This window comes from Plectropomus leopardus, chromosome 21 (genome assembly GCF_008729295.1).
Source record: "Plectropomus leopardus isolate mb chromosome 21, YSFRI_Pleo_2.0, whole genome shotgun sequence".
Classification (NCBI taxonomy): Eukaryota; Metazoa; Chordata; class Actinopteri; order Perciformes; family Serranidae; genus Plectropomus; species Plectropomus leopardus.
Window position 1 is genome coordinate 15,987,073 of NC_056483.1, and position 18,990 is coordinate 16,006,062.

At 40.4% G+C, this 18,990-nt stretch overlaps 1 protein-coding gene across 1 annotated transcript in view; it reads left to right on the plus strand.

The window, feature by feature from the left end:
- Positions 1-18,990, plus strand: part of ofcc1 (orofacial cleft 1 candidate 1) — an 84,877-nt gene that overhangs the window by 50,230 nt on the left and 15,657 nt on the right. Inside the window, exons 18-20 of the mRNA XM_042510890.1 lie at positions 2,003-2,255; positions 2,753-2,916; positions 7,684-7,843. Of these exons, the coding sequence (XP_042366824.1) occupies positions 2,003-2,255; positions 2,753-2,916; positions 7,684-7,843 (577 nt within the window). The remainder of the gene's footprint in view (positions 1-2,002; positions 2,256-2,752; positions 2,917-7,683; positions 7,844-18,990) is intronic.

The following is an 18,990-nucleotide window of genomic DNA, read 5'->3' on the forward strand; positions in this document are numbered from 1 at the left end:
GTCCAGAGCTGGCGGTGCCCAGTGAGAGAGAGAGAGAGAGGCCAAGTGACAGTCACAGTGGCTGGTGTGATGACAGGCCTCCCTCCCTTTTCCGTTTTTTCTCACTCTGTTTTTTTCCATCCTCTCTTACTTTGTCTCTCTGTCTCCCTTTGCCTCCTCCTTCCCCATAATCCTCCCTCGGACATCAGCGGACAGCAAAGTGTGCCCAGGAGCAACAGAATCTCTGGCCCCAATGCTGCTTCAGTTACCTATGAGCGCTCCTTTCTTCCTTTCTTGTTTTATTTTTTTTTTATCAATTAATTTTTTTTTGTAGGTTCGTTTTGCAGATTTTTTTTTATATACATACATATATATATAACAGTTTGAAATTATTTTGAGATTTTCAAAATTTTACTTCAAGGTCCAATGTATAAGATTCATTGCATCTTTTGACAGAAAGGGCTTAATGTTTTCATTTGTTTAGAATCACCTGGAAATAAAAATCGTGGTATTTTTGTTACCTTAGCATGACCTCTTTAGATGTACATATGTAGTAGGTCTTCTTCCACAGAGTCCACTATCTTTTTTCTACAGTAGCCTGAAATGGACACACCTAAACACTGGCTTGGCTGGCATAGGGCCATTTGCACGTTTGCATGGAGTTGTAGTTGTCCTACATGCTTGGCATAGAGTAGAAGTTTCAGTTCTGCAACCAGACTGCTAGATGCCGCTTAATCCTACACAGTGGACTGTTACTGCTAGTGCATCAGTGTGTAAGTAGTGTCTTTGTGCCTGGGTCAGATCGGGCCAGTTTTCTTTGTCCTGTTTGGTGGGAAGTTTGCTTTGTTACATGCATTATATGCTCTTTAAAGGCTTTTAAAATTGTAGATGTCAGTTAAATAGTGTGCAGGGAAAAGTGCAAGTAGCTAGCAGCATGGTGGAGTAGAAGTGTGAAGTAGAAAGACATAAAGTAAACAACAACAAGTACATTGTTGTCCTTGCGTACTTTCCACCACTGATCAAGATCTATGTTTCCTAGAAGAAGCACCCCACATGCACAAGCCATTACATAATTGCCAAATGCAGTTTTGAAATTTCAAATGCCACATTTGAGTTGACATCAAATTTGATTTGATAAGGAATCATGACCATCAATATTTCATATGAAATGATGCTGCCAATGTCAAAATGCTGTTACAGTTTATTGAAGTGGAAAGTTTCATTGTATTATATCAAAATTCACTATAAATGAAATATTCCCCTGTCATTGTTGGAATGAGATTTAGCAGTGCAATTTATCTGGCAAGGTAGAGTGTTAAAAATAACATTAAACTCTTCTATCTTTACTGGTCATTTGGTGAGCTAATCTCTGTGCTTCAAAAGGACTTTTGGAGGATTGAATCTGTGTGTTCGGAGATTTGCTTCAGATATAACGCCAACGGACCTCCACTGTCAGATTAATGGACAGGATCTGAGAGACGCTTGACTCTTGGAGCAAATCAGATGGAAATTAATGAGCAAAAACTGGACTTCTACTCTCCCACCACTGGCTCTACCTCCTCCTGACTGATGGGAAGATTAAGAAACTCATGAGGCTTGCGGTAAATGGGGAGTCTAACCTAGAATAAGAGGCTGACAAAAGCTCTTTCTCTTAACAGCACAGGTGTTACTTGTAGAGTCTTTTAGTTTTTTATGTATTTTTCTTTGTTTAATTTGATATACATTCAGATTATTTTAGCAAAAGTGTGGATAAATGTTCTTTTTACATATCACATGTTACCACAGAGGCAGCACTTACCAGTAAAACAGCCAATTGCAATGTTAATTGTCATCAAACTAATTAAATATGACAGAATCAACCACAAACAATATAACATAGTGTGTGAATTGCTGGAACCACTTGCCCTTGAGCTGCAAAGCATCACAAACACAAACACGCTACACACATATTGACACGTGCACACACTTCACACTCTGCCCACATCACAGCACATCACCCGCCTCCTGTTTCCTCTGCCACCAGATTCCAGTTCCACGCACACACGGTGGACCTCGTATACCAGAGTTCCCTGCTCCACACCCGCGAGGAGCTGGCGATGGTGGTGGTGGGTCCCCTGACCTTGAACGCAGTAACGTTCCTGCTGGTTCTGATCAGATGGGGCTGTCAACAGATATTTGGCTCACTCCCTTCCTTCACGTCAAAGTTTATCATGGCTCAGGGAGTGTGGACAGTCCTCGACCCCCTGGCAGTCTTTGCAGTGGACGCCGTCCTCGGGGTAAGTCACTTAAAAATAACTTGGACACTTGTGCACTTTAAATAGGAGTTCACTTTATCTTGGCAAAGTGACTTTAGATTACAAAAAAAGGGGGAGGGGAGAGGGTGAGAAAGAAAATGTGCAAGGTTAGATGGGTGTCTATTTTGGCAGCGGGTTGGATTTTGTCATTGAGTAATTTGGACTGGCGAGGTGATGTCTGAATGAAATCTTTGTTTAATGGCATTGTAATGGTGTCTGACAATTTTTTAAGTATTACTAAAAAAACATTTCAAAACTTATAGTTGTGATTTAAAAATGTCAGTATTATAAGATATACAGTGAAAGGAACACTAGCTGACCAGTTTCTGAAAGTTGGTCCTTGAGCCATCATGTGATCTCCCTTTGCTCAGTCTCTGTCCATGGGCAAGAGCTTCCCCATATTGCAAATGTCCAGCCTCATAACAGTTATAGATCTGTCTGTTTCTTTTTTTCTTAACTTTCAATCTCTGTCTCCTCAGCGTCTTGCCTACAGTCCAGATACACCGGTGGGTGACGCAGCCAAGCTTTACTGGCACTTCTATCGCGCTGACCAATCAGGTGCAGCAGGAGTGATCATCACCCTCTTCCTTTACGCTGTCCTCTTCCTGCTCTCCATCACCATCCTCACCATTAACATGCTCAGGTGAGACACATAGGCAGACGATGACCTCATCCAATTCTAATATTTGTTTTATATATTTTGAGAATATATTTCATGTTTGTTTGCTGACCAAAGACCTTGATTATGAAGGAGCAACTTGCATGAGTCAGGTGCAACCTAAAATCTCAGCAACATTTCTGTATGGAAGAAATTTTCACTGAATCAAGAATACATTAAAAATATGTTCATTTAGATATGTAAATACAAGCAATTTAACACATGATCCATAGCCAACACAAGAATAGTATGAAAGTTTTTGTTTTTTAATCCTAGAGATTAAGGATTTATGTTTTCAAAATTTTTTAAACAATCGTTGCTTGACAAATATACTGTTTGAAATAGTTTGGTAAATATTTGGTCATACTTTGTTTGCGCCCTAAATCCTGCTGTTAGCTCAAACATGTAGAAGAGCATTGTTTGAGACCCTAAATGAGTTATGTCTGTTGTTGTGTCACCATATGTGACAAGAAAAGGCTGCGTTCAGACTACAGGTAAAACAGATTAATTTCTTCATTCAGATCCTTAAAACAGACTGTTTGCACTAGTACTTGTTAGTAGTCAGATCGGATTTGTGTGTCCGTACATCATCAACCTATCTGAATGGCTTGCTGTTGTAAGATGTAGGTATCAGTAATTACATAGATATGCTGAGGACACAGCTTTCCAACGCAGATTTCCCCCATGGCTTTCCAACGTGGAAGTATGAGAAAAAGATGTCCATCATTTTCCCTCAAAATAATCACACTGTCAAGTTACTGTGTAGAACTCCTCCGTTGCACCAGACAAACTCCTCCATATTGCTTTGCAAGTAGCAGCCTGGATTCTGCTCAGCACTTCTGTCACTCTTTTGTGTTGAGTGACACAAAAGACACTTAGGACACTTTGAAATCCAATATGAGCATCTAGAATGTCTGGACTGTGATGCATTTGTCAAAATTCAATTGGAATCACAATTCAACCATCTCCATATGTGATCTGAATCTGATTTGCAAAAATCATGTGATTTTTTTGCTGTTCAGACATTCTAAATCAATCAGGATGCACTCTGGATACAGTCTGGATGTGTGATGTGGGCTGGCAGTCTGAACAAGGCCAACGTTACTTTCTATGTGTCAGTCTTCTGGTGAAAATGAAGTGCACCCAATTTTGATCTGTCACCCAAACTATGACAGAAACCAACCTAAGTACCATGGTGTATCACTAAGGCAAAACACAGTTGAGAGTATGTGCCCATAAATAAAATCAGTTCTGGAACCAGTGGATCTCCAGTGGATCTCAGTGAGCCCTGTGTCTGACCTCCCTGATGGCTGAAAAGCATCACACACACAGCTCTAGCTGGGAATTATCATTTGGGTATTTTTGAATTGATGCAGCCTGTAGGGACAGTCTGCCAATGAAGAGGAAGGCGCTTTCTAAAACACTACGGCCCTCACCAGCCTACTATTTTTGAGCACCCGTTCAGAAATAACTCCAAACCTTCCACCCCCGCAGCCTCGTGCCATGTTCCACCCCATCCACCATTTCTTTCCCTCCTCTGTCCACAGAGAAGCACAAAAAAAAACATCAGAAAATGAAAACCAATGTTGATCTAATCCATTTTGATTTTATAGTCGCATGGAATTACTTATGCAGCTATGCATCAACCTCACACATCTACACACACGCACACACATAGAGTTATCAGACTCAAAAGCAGAAATACACACTCATGCACAACACAGTTGCCTTTTTTGAACATACCATACTCTGCAATTGGTTGAAAAATTGAAAGCGTTTCTAATTCAAAAGTTAGATGTGTTTTGATATAGCGTGAACATATAACCCTCTTACATTATCCGATTAGGCTGAATGTTTTGTATGGTTGGTATCACTGCAGGTTGCATACATATTGAAACGAACTGCATATATATGGTGGTGAACACAAACTCCTGTGTGTTCCACTCACGTCTTGCAGATTGAGGTCATTCATGCTGGAGCATTTACTTACTAGGTTTGTATTATATTTTAGCACCTCAGACTGTTTTAACAAAATTTTCTATTAAGTCTTAATGTCCTCTGTAGAGCTGGTAGAAGCTTCCTGAGAACTCTGGTCCCTAATGTTGAGTCACACTGCCTTTTTTTTCTGTTTGATAAAATGACAGGAGATTGGCACTGCATTGCAATGGGAGGGTGGACTTAAACATGCACTGCAGAACCACTGATTCCAAATTTCCAGCTTAAAAGATGACTATTGCACTTTTTAAATAATAGAAGGACATCATTTCTTTGCAGCGTGGAAGTAAAAAAGTAGGAGGCCGGGTGATAAATTACTGAATAATGTAACTCAGTATTCATCCAAGGTGTGTTCACCCACCCTCATATAAGACCAAATTCCATTAACAGCTCAAAATGTAAGAAAACCCTTATTGAATTAATCAGTTTGAGATTGGCGGCCGAGGAGAGGGTGCCATCTAATTTCAGTAAGCGGGACGCTTATCGGGCTCCAGCTAAATGGACAATATTAAAACAGCAGCCGGGAATAATGACTTCTGCCACTCAGCCGCCACACGGGTTTGTATTGAATGTAGGCCACAAGGCTGAAGCAAGGCTGATAATTTTATGGGTTACAGTTTCCTATTGGCTGCAAGGAAGGGGCTCTGACACAGAGCGTGACCTATTTCTAAAAAAAATGCCTCGGGCTATATGTATAGATAGAATGGACTGTTATCCTTTTTTAATTACATTTTAGGCAGCCTTTTTTCACTGGCTGCAAATATACACATCAGTGATGTGTTTCACATCTCTATCCTCTTTGAAACTTCATAAACACCAGAAACATTGATGTTACATTGATAGTGGTGCAGTTACATCCAAAAGATGACAAGGTTCAGAGCTTATAAAGAAAAGAAAACTAATTTAAATTCCTTTACATAATTTCTTTGTTTGCATGTGTGTATATATATCTACATACACCATGCATTTTAAATAGGGACACAGGAGTAGGGGGGCAGTGCAACAAACTCTCATTCCAACTTGTCAAATGATGCCGTTTGGTCAGTGCCGGTCAAGTCCACACGACACGCTAGTTTCTGGAATGGCTTATCAATTTATGCTTGTTAAATGCCTTATATCTTTTCAAAGTACACTTAGTTTTTGCAGGAAATTTACATTTTATCATACTGCATCAACAGGTGCCCTATGTCTGACCTGTGGCGTATCATACCACTACAAAAGGTGGTTTTTGCAATCGTAGTCTGTCGCTGAAATCAATGACCAAGCAGTGGTATTTGATGCATTCAGAATGAGAGCTGGCTGGGCAGTGAAACCCCATATCAAAATCACTCATTAATCACCTTCTCTTAAAGGAAACATGCCCTGATTAGCTCTTATATCCTCTAAAATCAATATGTATTTGCATGGGATTGGGGGGTAGGACACTTTCCTGTTGTTTGGCAATAAATTAGATATATATAGCAAAGTCAAAGATAGAAATCACTGCATAATTCTTTCAGTTTCAGTGCATGTAATATATGCAGGTTTCCCAGACAAAAATATCCTTCACTTTTTATCCACCATGGTCATGTCGTCATAAATATTCCATCAAAATGTATTCTATAAGTTAACACGTGTCCTTAAGGTGACCTCTACACTAAAGAGGAGCTGATGAGAGCATTATCATCCAGGTCAAACCCCAGATATAAGTAACACATTCCTACATTCGGGGCACTTCCAACTGCAAGGAAATGAGCCTGTCTTGAAGCATAGAGATGCAAAGATGGTGAATTCCTCCAAGAGAGACGCTGCATAAATGAATGAGAAGCACAAATCAAGTGTAGGATGAAAATGAATACATGCTATTCCTGTGTCTGAGGTCAAGATTCTACAAACATCCCTCTCCCAAGAGTGATGGGGAATGATGCTGAGTTCAAAGCTCTGTACCAGCGTCTTGTATAAATCCCCGTCTCCTTGATGTTGGTTTTATTTGAGAGTTGATTACCCTCTGACAGGCTAGAATCTCTATGGAAGGGCACAAGGTCTGCTGGTTTTGATGGTCAGCCAAGGCATTTGTTTACAGACATGGTGATTCTTTTTAGGGGTTGGCTGCATGCACCCTTGTGTGGCAAAAGAAAAACAACACTTTGGTGCTGTATGCTCATCTGGAGGTATGAATCAATATGCCTTCTGCTGCGCCGAACGTTTTCTTGTGACTCAGGCTGGTCTCTCCAGACACAGCTGCAACCAGCACGTCCATTGCATCTGCCATGTTTGAAGCTCGGCATTAACACTGAAGAGTATCCCAGGATCTGACTCCCACACAGTAACAGATGTACAACAACCACGCAGACACGCAGCCAAACGCAGACATTGCTACAGCTTGTGTTAACAAAGTGCTTCCCACTCACAGGCCAATTTGTTTGATTCCTTTTGCTCTTTCATTGTGTTTGTACTGATGTATTAGACTTTTATAGCGCGTCACACTGCAAATATGCTTTGTGTAATCAATAGAAGATTCATATGTTCTTCCAGCAAGTTGGGATCATTGTGATTTGACCTGTAAGCCAGCCAATATAAAAAAAAAAGCTTTTTGGCATAGAGTAAGCCACAGAGCTAGACATCCACAATTTCCACCAGGACACAAGGTAAAGATGCACATTTTCCTTGCTTTAACATTTGACCCCATGTGACCTTTACAGGAGAAAGACAGCAGTTCAGTATGGCGTCCCTCCTGCTACACCCTCCTCACTTCTTCTCTTACATTCCACTTTTCAGATTCCACAACGACGGTCGCATGCTGGATGTCTTTCAGCGTCTCACAGCCAGAGAGGGGACGTACTTCCTTCCTCAGGACCTGGAGCTGTCCAATCAGGAGCTGAGCTACATTGTAAAGAAGGCAGAGCAGTGGAGAGGCTTCAATGGGGAGAGGCGCAAGGTAAGCAGCCTGTCCTGTCTGGCCAGACGATGCTCTTCCCCTCAAACCCTTGGTGATTAATTGGGCTAATGGATGTTTACTTAACGAGAGAATGAGCCAAAAGGTCACTGATAGTGCTCTGTTAGATTGGTCTTTGTATAGGGGGAGGAATTACAGTTGGCTGTCTGTAACCATGGGAGGTTTCTGAAGGAAAGACTGGATGAAGGTAATACTGAAATGAACATTTAACAGCAGCCATGCTGGTATCACAGCCTTCATCAATAACACTTCCAGTTTGGTCACTTTAACGAAGATGTTGCATCTGAGAGGATGTATAGAATAGGCTCATTTTATATCATTACATTTTCTTTAGTTACATTTCAGAAAGCTGAGAATTCATCTCAGAGGTCTTTAGCTTCATTCTAATTAGTACAAGATAATTACCAAAACAGAAACTCGGCTAGCGGGCTGCCTGATTAGTCTGTGGAAACCAATTTCCAAAGATATTTCATTAAAGAAAGACTGCTCAATCAACACACACACTGGGGCACATACATGTGCATATGCTGGGCATTCTCTTAATGTGGACAGCATGGTGTCACGGAGGAATGTAGGATTCCAGCATAAATGCATGTCCCCATGAAATTACTATTGCTTGGGAGAAGCTGTCGCATGTTTGACAGCCCAGCGTAGGTCAATGGTGATGACACGAGGAAGGGCAGTGTATTAGCACCGAGCCTGAACCCGATGTAAAATCTTTGCATAGTGATTGAAAATGTGACTTGTTGAGATAAGGGAAATGGAACTCAGCGATCAAACTGCAGCTCCCTTTAATTTATTCCACAGGATTTGTTAGTGGCACACATCGCTCGGTGTTCTCCGTGTTCATTAACTCCCTTGCTCTTTGCTTTTACAAGTTCATACGACTGTAAAGGGCTTAAATGGAACCAGAAACTACAGTCAGTCCTCAGTTTCATGTGAAAGATGAACTGGCTGTTAAGAGTGTATGTACTGTTTTGTCTTACAGGGCCGTAAAAAGATACTTGACTAATCCGAAACATGTTGTGTGACGGTCAAAGTAGTTAAAGGGCACCTATTATGCTGATTGTCAGGTTTTTACTTGTGTTTTGGGATTCTACTAGGACATGATTACATGCTTTTGTGTCAAAAAAACACGTTATTTTCCTCAAACTGTTTGTGCTGGAACACCTGTATTTACCATCTGTCCAAAACACTTTGTTTTAGTGCTTGTCTCTTCAAGCCCCACTCCTGAAAAAGCCCAGTCTGCTCTAGTTGCTCAGGTTTCCAGATTTTCCTCATCTTAGCATTGGTGCAATGTCACTGCACCTGCAGAGTGACTGCAACAAGGAATTGCGGCACTCTCTACCGTTAAAAATCCCCAATAAGACATGTTCCAACAGGAATATGACGTGCAATTGGCAAGAAATTAAGAACATCAGCAACCAGCAGTGTACTCACAGGGAATAACTGTGTTTAGCAGCACTTTTTCCTGTTAAAATGACCCATAAAAGTTTCAAAACACAACTGGACATGTTAATGCAGGAATAGGGTCCGATATCGGAGAAATAATCGCCAACCAAGATTACATGTTTCCCTGACATTAGTGTGTAGCTAAATGTAGCAGTGTAGGCTATGTAATGTAAACACTTGCAGTAGTGTGCATGGAGCAGATGACCATATAAAGAAATCTGTCATGATCAAGTAGGGGCAATCTAAACACAACCAAAGGCAGAAATTTCACATAAAAATTCTCAAGTATTGATGGACAGTGTTTCAAATGCTAAATACTATTAATAAATACAGGTGTATCTTGTGAAATTAATCACAATTGTAAGTTATGATTGCAGTTAATCAGTTGCTGTTCATTCAAGTTAGTTTTGAACTGTGTTGATCTGCTGCTTTATTGCACACTATCTGCGATCATAGAAATCCTAAAAAGGGACACTTTTATTTTACTGAAAACTGTCCTACAATTTAATACTAAACTTGTGAAATAAGATTTCCTTTATCCATAATTTACTGCATACTGTAAAAAAGGGTAGAAATGCTGTTTTATGTATTTTTTTCTTTATACCTGTCTTGTAAGCCTTAATGAACTGCAGCCCTGGCTCCGAGAGGTGACTACACTAATGGGATGGTGATGGACCTGTTTATTGGGAGAAAATTGAACCTCCCAATGTTTGGAGACTTTGAAAGAAATTACACCCCCAAAGTTTGTGATTAAGAAAATGCTTCATTTAGCTGCTGATGGCCTCTTGCTGTGGTGGCACTGCTAAATCATCCTTGCATTACTGCATATCTCCCTCCACAGCAACAATTACAGCATACTTCATATTGTCCCTAATTTGGTGTTATTAAACTGATAAAATGCCAACACGTTAACACATTCTCCAGCATGATGAAAATTTAAGGTTATTGCATTTTATGATTTTTACATTATTCAAGCTGGCCATTTTTCATCAAAATAAGATGGGCCTTGCCATTATTTCATAATTATTGTAACAATTTCTCCTGTGAAAAGGGTCACTTTCCTAACTCAGCAAAGACATATCCCTATTAGACTAATTTGCCTACATGCAAATTTTTGTCATTTTTCCCTCATTAACTATTTATCATAGACAGGAAAAAAATATATTCATGAAGGCGAGCAAAGGAGCAGCCCGACAGAGCTGAAGCTAATATTTTGCAACTCTAATGATTTTTTGCATCCTTAATTAGATAGAATAAGGTTGATATGATTAGGTCAGGATGTAGTGTTTTTCATTAAAAATACATTTCAGAAACTGTATTCCAAATGTGCCCTTGCAATTAAATAATGAATCCGACGCATTCCTTATTACGGACCCAATTAATATCAGAGGCAAGGGCGTAATTTTAATAACAGTGGGCCACAAGGCCTTCATTAGCTGAGTTAGAGAGAGGAGAGATGAGGAGAAGGAAAACAAGGTACTCACAGGAACAGCAGCAGTCTGATATTGAGCCAATTTTAGAAAGTTATTGAACAGTACACTCTTAAAAAGCAAAAAGTATGACATTTCAACAAATCAGATCTGGGGCAAGTGGGAACTGTGAATACTTCTTGTTTGTTTTAGACTAATTTGATGTCAGTTGTATGTCAGGTGCCAGACAGGGGCAACTGAAAATGGAAACTAAATTATAGACTCACAAGCGAAAGTCTTTTTAGGTTAATGTAGAGCTTAATGTAGGTTATAACATGCAGCAGTCTCTGCAGTACCCAGAGAAGTCTTTAAAGGTGCTGTAAATGACATTCAGAGCATTAAATTAGCCGCAAACAACCTTTTGCTATATAAAGACAACATGGAGTAATGGCATCCTGAGCAAAGAATTATGCCACAACTGTTATAACCAGAACTTCTCTGTTCTTTATTGTGGCAGCCAGTCTGGCTCATGTTAGTCACTCTGGACTGTGCTCTGTTACTGCAGATAACAAGTGGACCTACACTGTGGGAATAGTGGAAGAGAAGTCACAGCAACATATTGCATCATACCATTGGGTTACAACACATGCGCAGTAAAATCTGGTTTGCACTTGCCGAAAGACTCAATAGCTCGTGCACTGTTCTAAAAAATTAATGATTTGTTTCATGGAGGCGTCAGCAGTCGGCCTTAGGTAGGACTATATTTAGAAATATACAAGTGAGAATTACAATTCCGCAGTTACTGAAAAGATCCTTAATAAAAGACCATAAACAAATGTTCTGTAAATGAAAATGGTCTAATGTTTATTGGCTGCCATCCATTTGAGCATACCCAGATGGTTGAATGGATGGATGGATTGATGGATGGGAAACAGCTGACCACCCGATATGCAAGACACATTTCAGAATTATGTCTGACAGCAAAATCAAATCCAAAAAGTTCTGTCAGGCCCAGCAAATCCAAGGAGGGTGAAAAAAAGCGGACACCATAACTCTATTTCTAGTGCCGTCTGTTGTAACCTTCCAACATTGCAGCTCCAGGTACATCGCACATTTGTCATACCACATAGCTCCTATAAGGTCAAAGAGTGTGTCCTAGCCCTCTTTGAATAGCCTTGGTTCACCCTTAGGTTAGCTCTGTTAGTACTGTTTGCTTTATTAGCACTGTTAACTGCTAGCCACCAGCTCATATTGAGAGCAGTTTGCAGGCAGTCCTGGTTTGATTCTGGATGAACTGGATCAGAGGTATTTGGTATTATTTTTACAATTTGCTGCTTGACTGTGCATCAGTCAGGAAACCTTCAATAGAATCAAGTTAGAAATGTGTCAGCCAGTGTGCGCCGTGCTTGACCAGCTCTACTTTGTGTCTGAAATATCAGGGTCTCTTGGACCGTAGCTGTCATTGCTGGTAACATCACCTGCGGTATCAGCTGTAGTGGGAAAACACAGTAGTGAGACAAGCAGACTAGTCATTGTTTATCCACAAAAATGACTTTCACATTTGATACATAACAAACAGGTTATGAAATTGGGCAATAATGGAGGAAATGTATTTGTAGGCTGCAGAACTACCAATATCTCATGTATTTCTGTGACATGACTTTACCACTGTTTATACTAGGTGGGAACACAACAGTTCAAAGCAAGCAAAAACAAAATAAAAGATGATTATAATCAATTAAGTTAAAACTAGTTTTCCGGATGTGCTGTGCTGTAACTCAGAAGTCAGCAAAATCTCTCTGATGCTGTATCTCCCTCCAGCACTGAAACAATAAAAAAAGAATTCACATTCAATAACCAACCTGCAAATGGCCTATTATTATCAAACTTGTAATTTTCACAAGGCGGTCATAAAACATAATCTAATTTTTACTTTCTCACCAATTAACTTTATATTATAGATTCCTCCATGCCATATGATCATTGGAGTTGCTTCCAGGTTTAAATATGACTCTCAGGTTAAGATGTCAGCAATGGAGCTTAGCGACTAAGCAAAGAGGGTGAATGAGCCAAGGATGTATCTACCTGTGTGCTCTTTAATTTGATCCCAGGAAGGAAGGAAAAGAATTAGTTTCCATCAAAGATCATTAGCCTCAAGTGTTGTGAATAACAGCTGAGAGAGGGGGCATCAGCTCACACATTAATTATGGAATTTTAATAACTGAAAATATTTAAGACTTAACGCACACTTCCTCACTTCTATGTACATATATAGCAGACATCACACCTTTTACATAGCTAGTGTGCTCTTGTTCCATCCTTGCTACAACCAATGTTTTTAAATTCATGTACGTAATATTTTATATTCTACTTTATGATGAGGTGAGGTTGTTTAGATTGTTAATTGGCAGCAGAGGAGAAAGGAGTACTCGTGAATTTTACATAAGTAAAAGTAGCAATCCCCCTAGTTACCTAATTTCACTTCAGTAAAAGTGAAAAAGTATTCGCAACAAAATGTATTTGAAATATCAAAAGTGAAATTACTCTTAATGCAGAGTAACTGCCGTTAGTGTTATAGTGTTATGATCTACTGTATACTGATGTAGTAATATTTCACTGGGACTTTAATGTTTTCTTTTTTTAAAGATTATTTTTGGGCATTTTTGCCTTTATAAGATAGGACAGGAAATTGGTAGCATGAAAGGGGGAGAGAGCGGGGCTGCGGGAAGGACACAGCCTTCATATATGGGGCGCCTGCTTTATCCACTGAGCCACCTGATGCCCCTTCAATGTTGTCTTTGATCAAGGTTTTAATTATTTCATATACTTCTGGTAGTTTAATCTTTAACAATATATCCTATTTTATAAACTGATCATATATTTTGTTTGTAAAATATGTATTTGAAAGGTAAATACAGCTCTAAATATAATGAAAAGAAGAATGTTTGGCTGTGAAATATAGTGGAATAAAAGTAGTAGAAAATGGAAATACAAAACCATGACTACCTTAAAATTGTACATAACTAAATGGAAACAAATTACGTAGTTACTTTTCACCATTGCTTGGCAGAAGTTTAATAATACTATTAAAGTAAAGTATGCATCTTTGCATTCACTTTATGTAGTATGTTGGTGGCATTTCTTTCTGCTCTGACAGATTTTGCAGTTGACACTGCAGATTAGTCAACCAAAGGGAGATCTGTAAAAAAATCAGACAAACAAACAAAAGTCTTCACTCTCCTCATGCTTTTCGTACTATCATGCTCTGAGCTAGTGAATGTGCTAGCATGCTCCACATCATACTAGTGGTTCAGTAATGAGCCCCATTAATTATGTAAAGGCAGTGATGCAGATGGACCTAATTAATTGTCTCCCGTCACCCCGTTGATTACTGTACCTGGAAGGGAGGTGTTAATTTCTGTAATACTTAAGCAGGTACGCAAACTGTTTTGTCAGAGCCACCGCTATGACAATGACGGAGTAGAGTGCCGACTTACCAGCTGCAAAGCTCTTTTCCTGTTAATTCACCAAAAGGAAAGTTTCCCAGTGGTGGTAGTGACATTGCGATAATTGAAGGAGAGGTGGAGAGATTAAAAGAAGTGGGGAAGGAGGGAGAGAGGAGAGAGACGGGGTATGTGTGGTGGCCCTGGAGATGTTTTCGCAACCTGATTGCATCAACATTTGCGTACCTTCGTGCCGTTTGTCTCCGTATGTCTAGGTAATGGGTTACCAGCGGGCGAGTTTGGGAACACCCAAGGTGCTTTGCAACAGCAGCGTGGTTGGTGGGGAGTAAACCTGTTGAGAGTCAAACAGCACAGATTGGAGTGGTAATGATAACCTGAGTCTGGAAGGCTTGCTGTTAATCATGTAGGATGTGTTCTCCATCTTAATATATAGCAGCATCATTTCAGTATCACCTGACCAGACAGAAACGAGGGTCATCTTTTTTTCTAACAGTTACCTTTTTCTTCCAATGTTCTTTATTGCCTTACCTTTTAGACAAACAAATATGTTATATATATAAACTTGCAAACTACTGGCAAGAACACCTTACTTTATTAAAACTTAATTTCACTGTAAATGAGTTTTAACAACATGAAATAAGCGTGGCCTCAACATTTTCTGCAATAAAGCAGGGCAGTTGAAACTCAATTTACAAGACAACAATGCAGTGCAGTACTTCATCAGTCTTGCTGTGTAAATAATACAGTAAAGTGGGTTTGAGGCCACCCGAGATGCAAATCTAAACTCAAGCTAAAGGAAGAAGAAGCTTTTGAGAGGAAGGCAGACAGAGGGAGCAGCAGGCCGTGACAGCATACACAGGAACCGCTGTCACACAACAATAGAACCCTGAGCTCCTGAACAGGAACCCATAACAGCAACACAGGAACACCAGCAGAAGAGCTGAGTGCTTCAGTAGCACAGGAGGGGTCGTCTAGAGTCAGAGGGCAACTATTGGTTCATGGTGTGTGTGTGTGTGTGTGTGTGTGTGTGAGTGTGTGCGTGCGTGCGCGTGAGTGCATGTGTGTAAACGGGAGTCCTCGCAACCCCCCAATAACCTCTACACAAGAGCATTGTGACCAGTGTGTGTGTACATGTGTGTGCACTCATATACTCAGCTGCTGTGTGCATTATACAGTGCATCTGTGCATGTGTGTACATTGTCATGCACATTTGTAAGTGTGCATGCAAACCTTTCTGCACGCCCGCATGTGCATGTCACATCAGAGTGGCTTCTTCAATTACAGCGGATGGCTTTTTTTTCTTTCCTTTTTTTTTTTTTTTTTTTTTTTAGTGGACAGTGCTGAGGGCCCCAACGGCCCCGAGGCGATAGCAAAGCAGGCAGGCAAGGACAGGAGCGATGTAGCAGCAAGCACAGCATCCGCAGTCAGAGCATTAGGGAGCTCAATATGAGATATGACTGCAAAGGCTACATGCCTGTGTTCCTGAAAAGGTCATTGCTGGGCAGTAATGTGTGAAAGCGGCACACAGAATGAAAAGGGGGAGAAACAGATAAAGATCAAACACATGTACCTTCTCACCTCCTTTCCAAATCACACATACTCATTTTTTATTTACTTAAAAAACAACTTTACACATAACACATTTACCATGAGCCTACCTAAATGAGCTATGGGAGGAAGGCTGTTTCCATTACTCTGTCCCTTGCACCCTTTTTTCAGTCAGCATTGTTCTCTGTGATGCACTTCTTTGACCTCTGTTTAGCACCTGCTGTTTGGAGCTAGGGGCCACACACAATAGCTATACCCAGATCCATACATACTAGGGCTCTCTCAAGAGACATGGGCTTGTGAGGACATGGACACAAGAGGAACTATTACTAATGGTCTGTAGACACAGGTCATTTCAATTGTGTTACAAACAAATGTTTATTGGCTAAGGGCTCATTTATGCTCAACATTAGATACGTATATGGACACGGATGGAGCCCTTTGTCTATACTCTGTTTATTTCGTTTGTATTTGTGCACATTTTCTGAAAGCTTACAGATACAGACGGAACAGAGCAGTACCCCTGAAGACCATGGAGGCAGTGTAGCGTCGTTGAAGCAGTATAAGAATGTAGGACGCCAAAGACATAAAAAAATGGCAGAACAGAACAAATGAGTGAAATAGTGAAAAGAAATTAAATGAAAAGATTTTAACACCTCACAGACCATTGTTGTCTACAACCCTAACTCCATTAAAAGGTTTATTATGACCTTCTCCATGTTGCCTCATTTGTTATTTGAAAGTTTTGACTCTGCCCTCTGGTGCTCTATGTTGGCTGTATCTCTGCCTTCATGAAGCAGTCATGGCAGTATGAGGGCAGCGCATGTTTGAATTGGACATATCTGTTTTCATACATAAAGTGGAGTATAAAAGAGCCTTTAGTGGACAGAGCGAGAAGTTTCGGCTTTCTTTTTTTTCTGTAACATAACATTTATTGAATGTGAGTAATTATAGTTGAGGTGTTTCTTAAATCCATAAACAGGTGTGGGTTCATTTATAGATCAAAGTTTTATATTCTGGCCTGTATAGTTCTATGAACACAGGTGGAGCCCACAAATTTTACAAGGTGCTACAGTCACTTTTCTCGCAAACACGCCACTATAACGTCTCATTCCATTTCTAAACAGGCCCACAGCTCCAGCAGCACACAGAGAGAGAGAAAGGAGAAAGTGTTCCAGTATGAACTCGTCGGTGTGAACAGTTTAATTACAGGGAGTGTCAGCCCCATTGCTTAATGTGTCCCTCACAATTAATCCAGGGAGAGGATGTCATTATCTACTAAAGCCTGGGCCTGGGCAGGCTTTTCTGTCAGAGGGAGAAGAGGGAGGGAAAATGAAAAAGCGAGTCAAAACAAGGAAGTGCCTTTGGTTAGCAGCCTACAGTACGCTCGACCTCCGTGTCACACAGAAAGGATCAAGCTAAGATTCTCTGAGGCTATTTCAAAACATTGTGTTCTCCGAATGTTTCGGACACTTGCGACTCTGTCAGTGAGGAAGGAGATTTTTCTTTAAATTTCTTCATAATATGAAGCTTTGCCCATCAGCTGTCAAAACATGTCCAGCTGGAGGAGGTTAAAGTAACGCCAGGTTTTCACCACGTTGAGATGCTTTTTCATGCTTCCTTCCTTCTCCTCATCCACTACCTCCCCTCCTTCCTCCTCCATCCATAGAGTCCTGCCTGTTCCCTTGCCATCCCATAATGTGAAACAGGAGGCAACAAATTGGACTGTTGAGGAGTGAGAAAAGGTTTCAGCAGTACTCCACACACTCAACAAAAATAAAGAGGAGTTGGAGTATGTCAGTTCCCAAGCTTTTGTGACCAAGCCACATGGCTCAGTTGATTTGATTGATTAATGTAACATGAGTAGACCAGTGATTAGTGCGGAAAGTTAATTATGTCAGCTGAAGAAATATTACAAGGCAAAATAAGATGACATGCTTACTGTACGCACTGGGACGATACCGTATGTAATGCTCATACATGTACTGAAGGTGCATATACAGCCTCTGACTCCACTGAGGTTTTACAGCTTGAACATGACAGATCTGATTCTTTGTGACTGTCCGCCGTTAGTCACTTCTTTCCCCCTTTCTCCCTTCCTCTCCTTTAAAGAGTTTGACCTTGGCCGCTTCCTGCGGCCCGGAGGGGATGAGGAAGGTCTGGTGATTGTGACAGGTGTCGCGTCTTAACAGCCCCACATGACATCCCGAGGAGAGATAGACATTTGGAGGGTTTTTTTTTTTCAGAAGGGTTTCACTCATAACCTTAAAGAGACAGTGTGTGTGTGTGTGTGTGTGTGTGTGTGTGTGTGTGTGTGTGTGTGTGTGTGTGTGTGTGTGTGCATGTGTGTGTGTGTGCGTCTCACCACTGATTCCCCACCTCTCATTTCGGTTATTGGCTCGGATACTTATCACCTCCAGCCTTCGAGGCCTGATTAGTTTGAAGCTACTCCAAAGTCAAATTTTTGGATATCAAAGGCAATACTCAACTTTGACATCTGTCTGCAGCATCTTAATACGAATCCTGGGCTGCTGACATTTTAAGAATCAAAATGCTTAACATGCGTGTTCTTGTGAGATTCTTAAATTACCAGAAGAGGGCATGTCTACAAACACTGAGAGTTTGGTATAAGATATCAAAAAATACTAAATAGTATGATTTGCGTGATTGGTCAAATAGAGGCATGTTCTTCAATGTGCATGAAAACACATTCTTTATTTATCCTCCCCATTAATCCCTTTCATCTTCTTGCTAATATTTTAACATACACAAATGTACTTTTCATTGCTTGCTTATGTGCGGTAGTGCAGGTTTGAGGTTACATATTTGCAGATGAAGTCATTAATGTGTTCAATGTTTTAATCATGCTCATATATCATCCCTGAGCACACATTTTTCCTTCGTTAAATAAAGTTGCAGGTGAACTTCAATATGCTCCAGAACAAACCTGGAAATGTGATCTCCTGAGGGCCTAGGGTGAGTCAGACATGGTTTGCAAGCAAAGGATGGGCTACGATCTGAGTTGTTTACTGTAGGCTGGGAGTAGGCTTTATTTTCCGCAAAGGAGATTAGTAACAGTGAATTATGCATATCTTATTTTCTGGATTATCTCAGGCACTCAGAGATACTATCTCACTGGATAATCTCTTTTAAAGTTGTTCAGTTTATTTTGACTGTAAATATAATCATCGCTGCATGTTTATCTTTTCTCGAAGTCCAATTTGGTGTGTGCTACTTTTGGATGGAGTGTGTTATT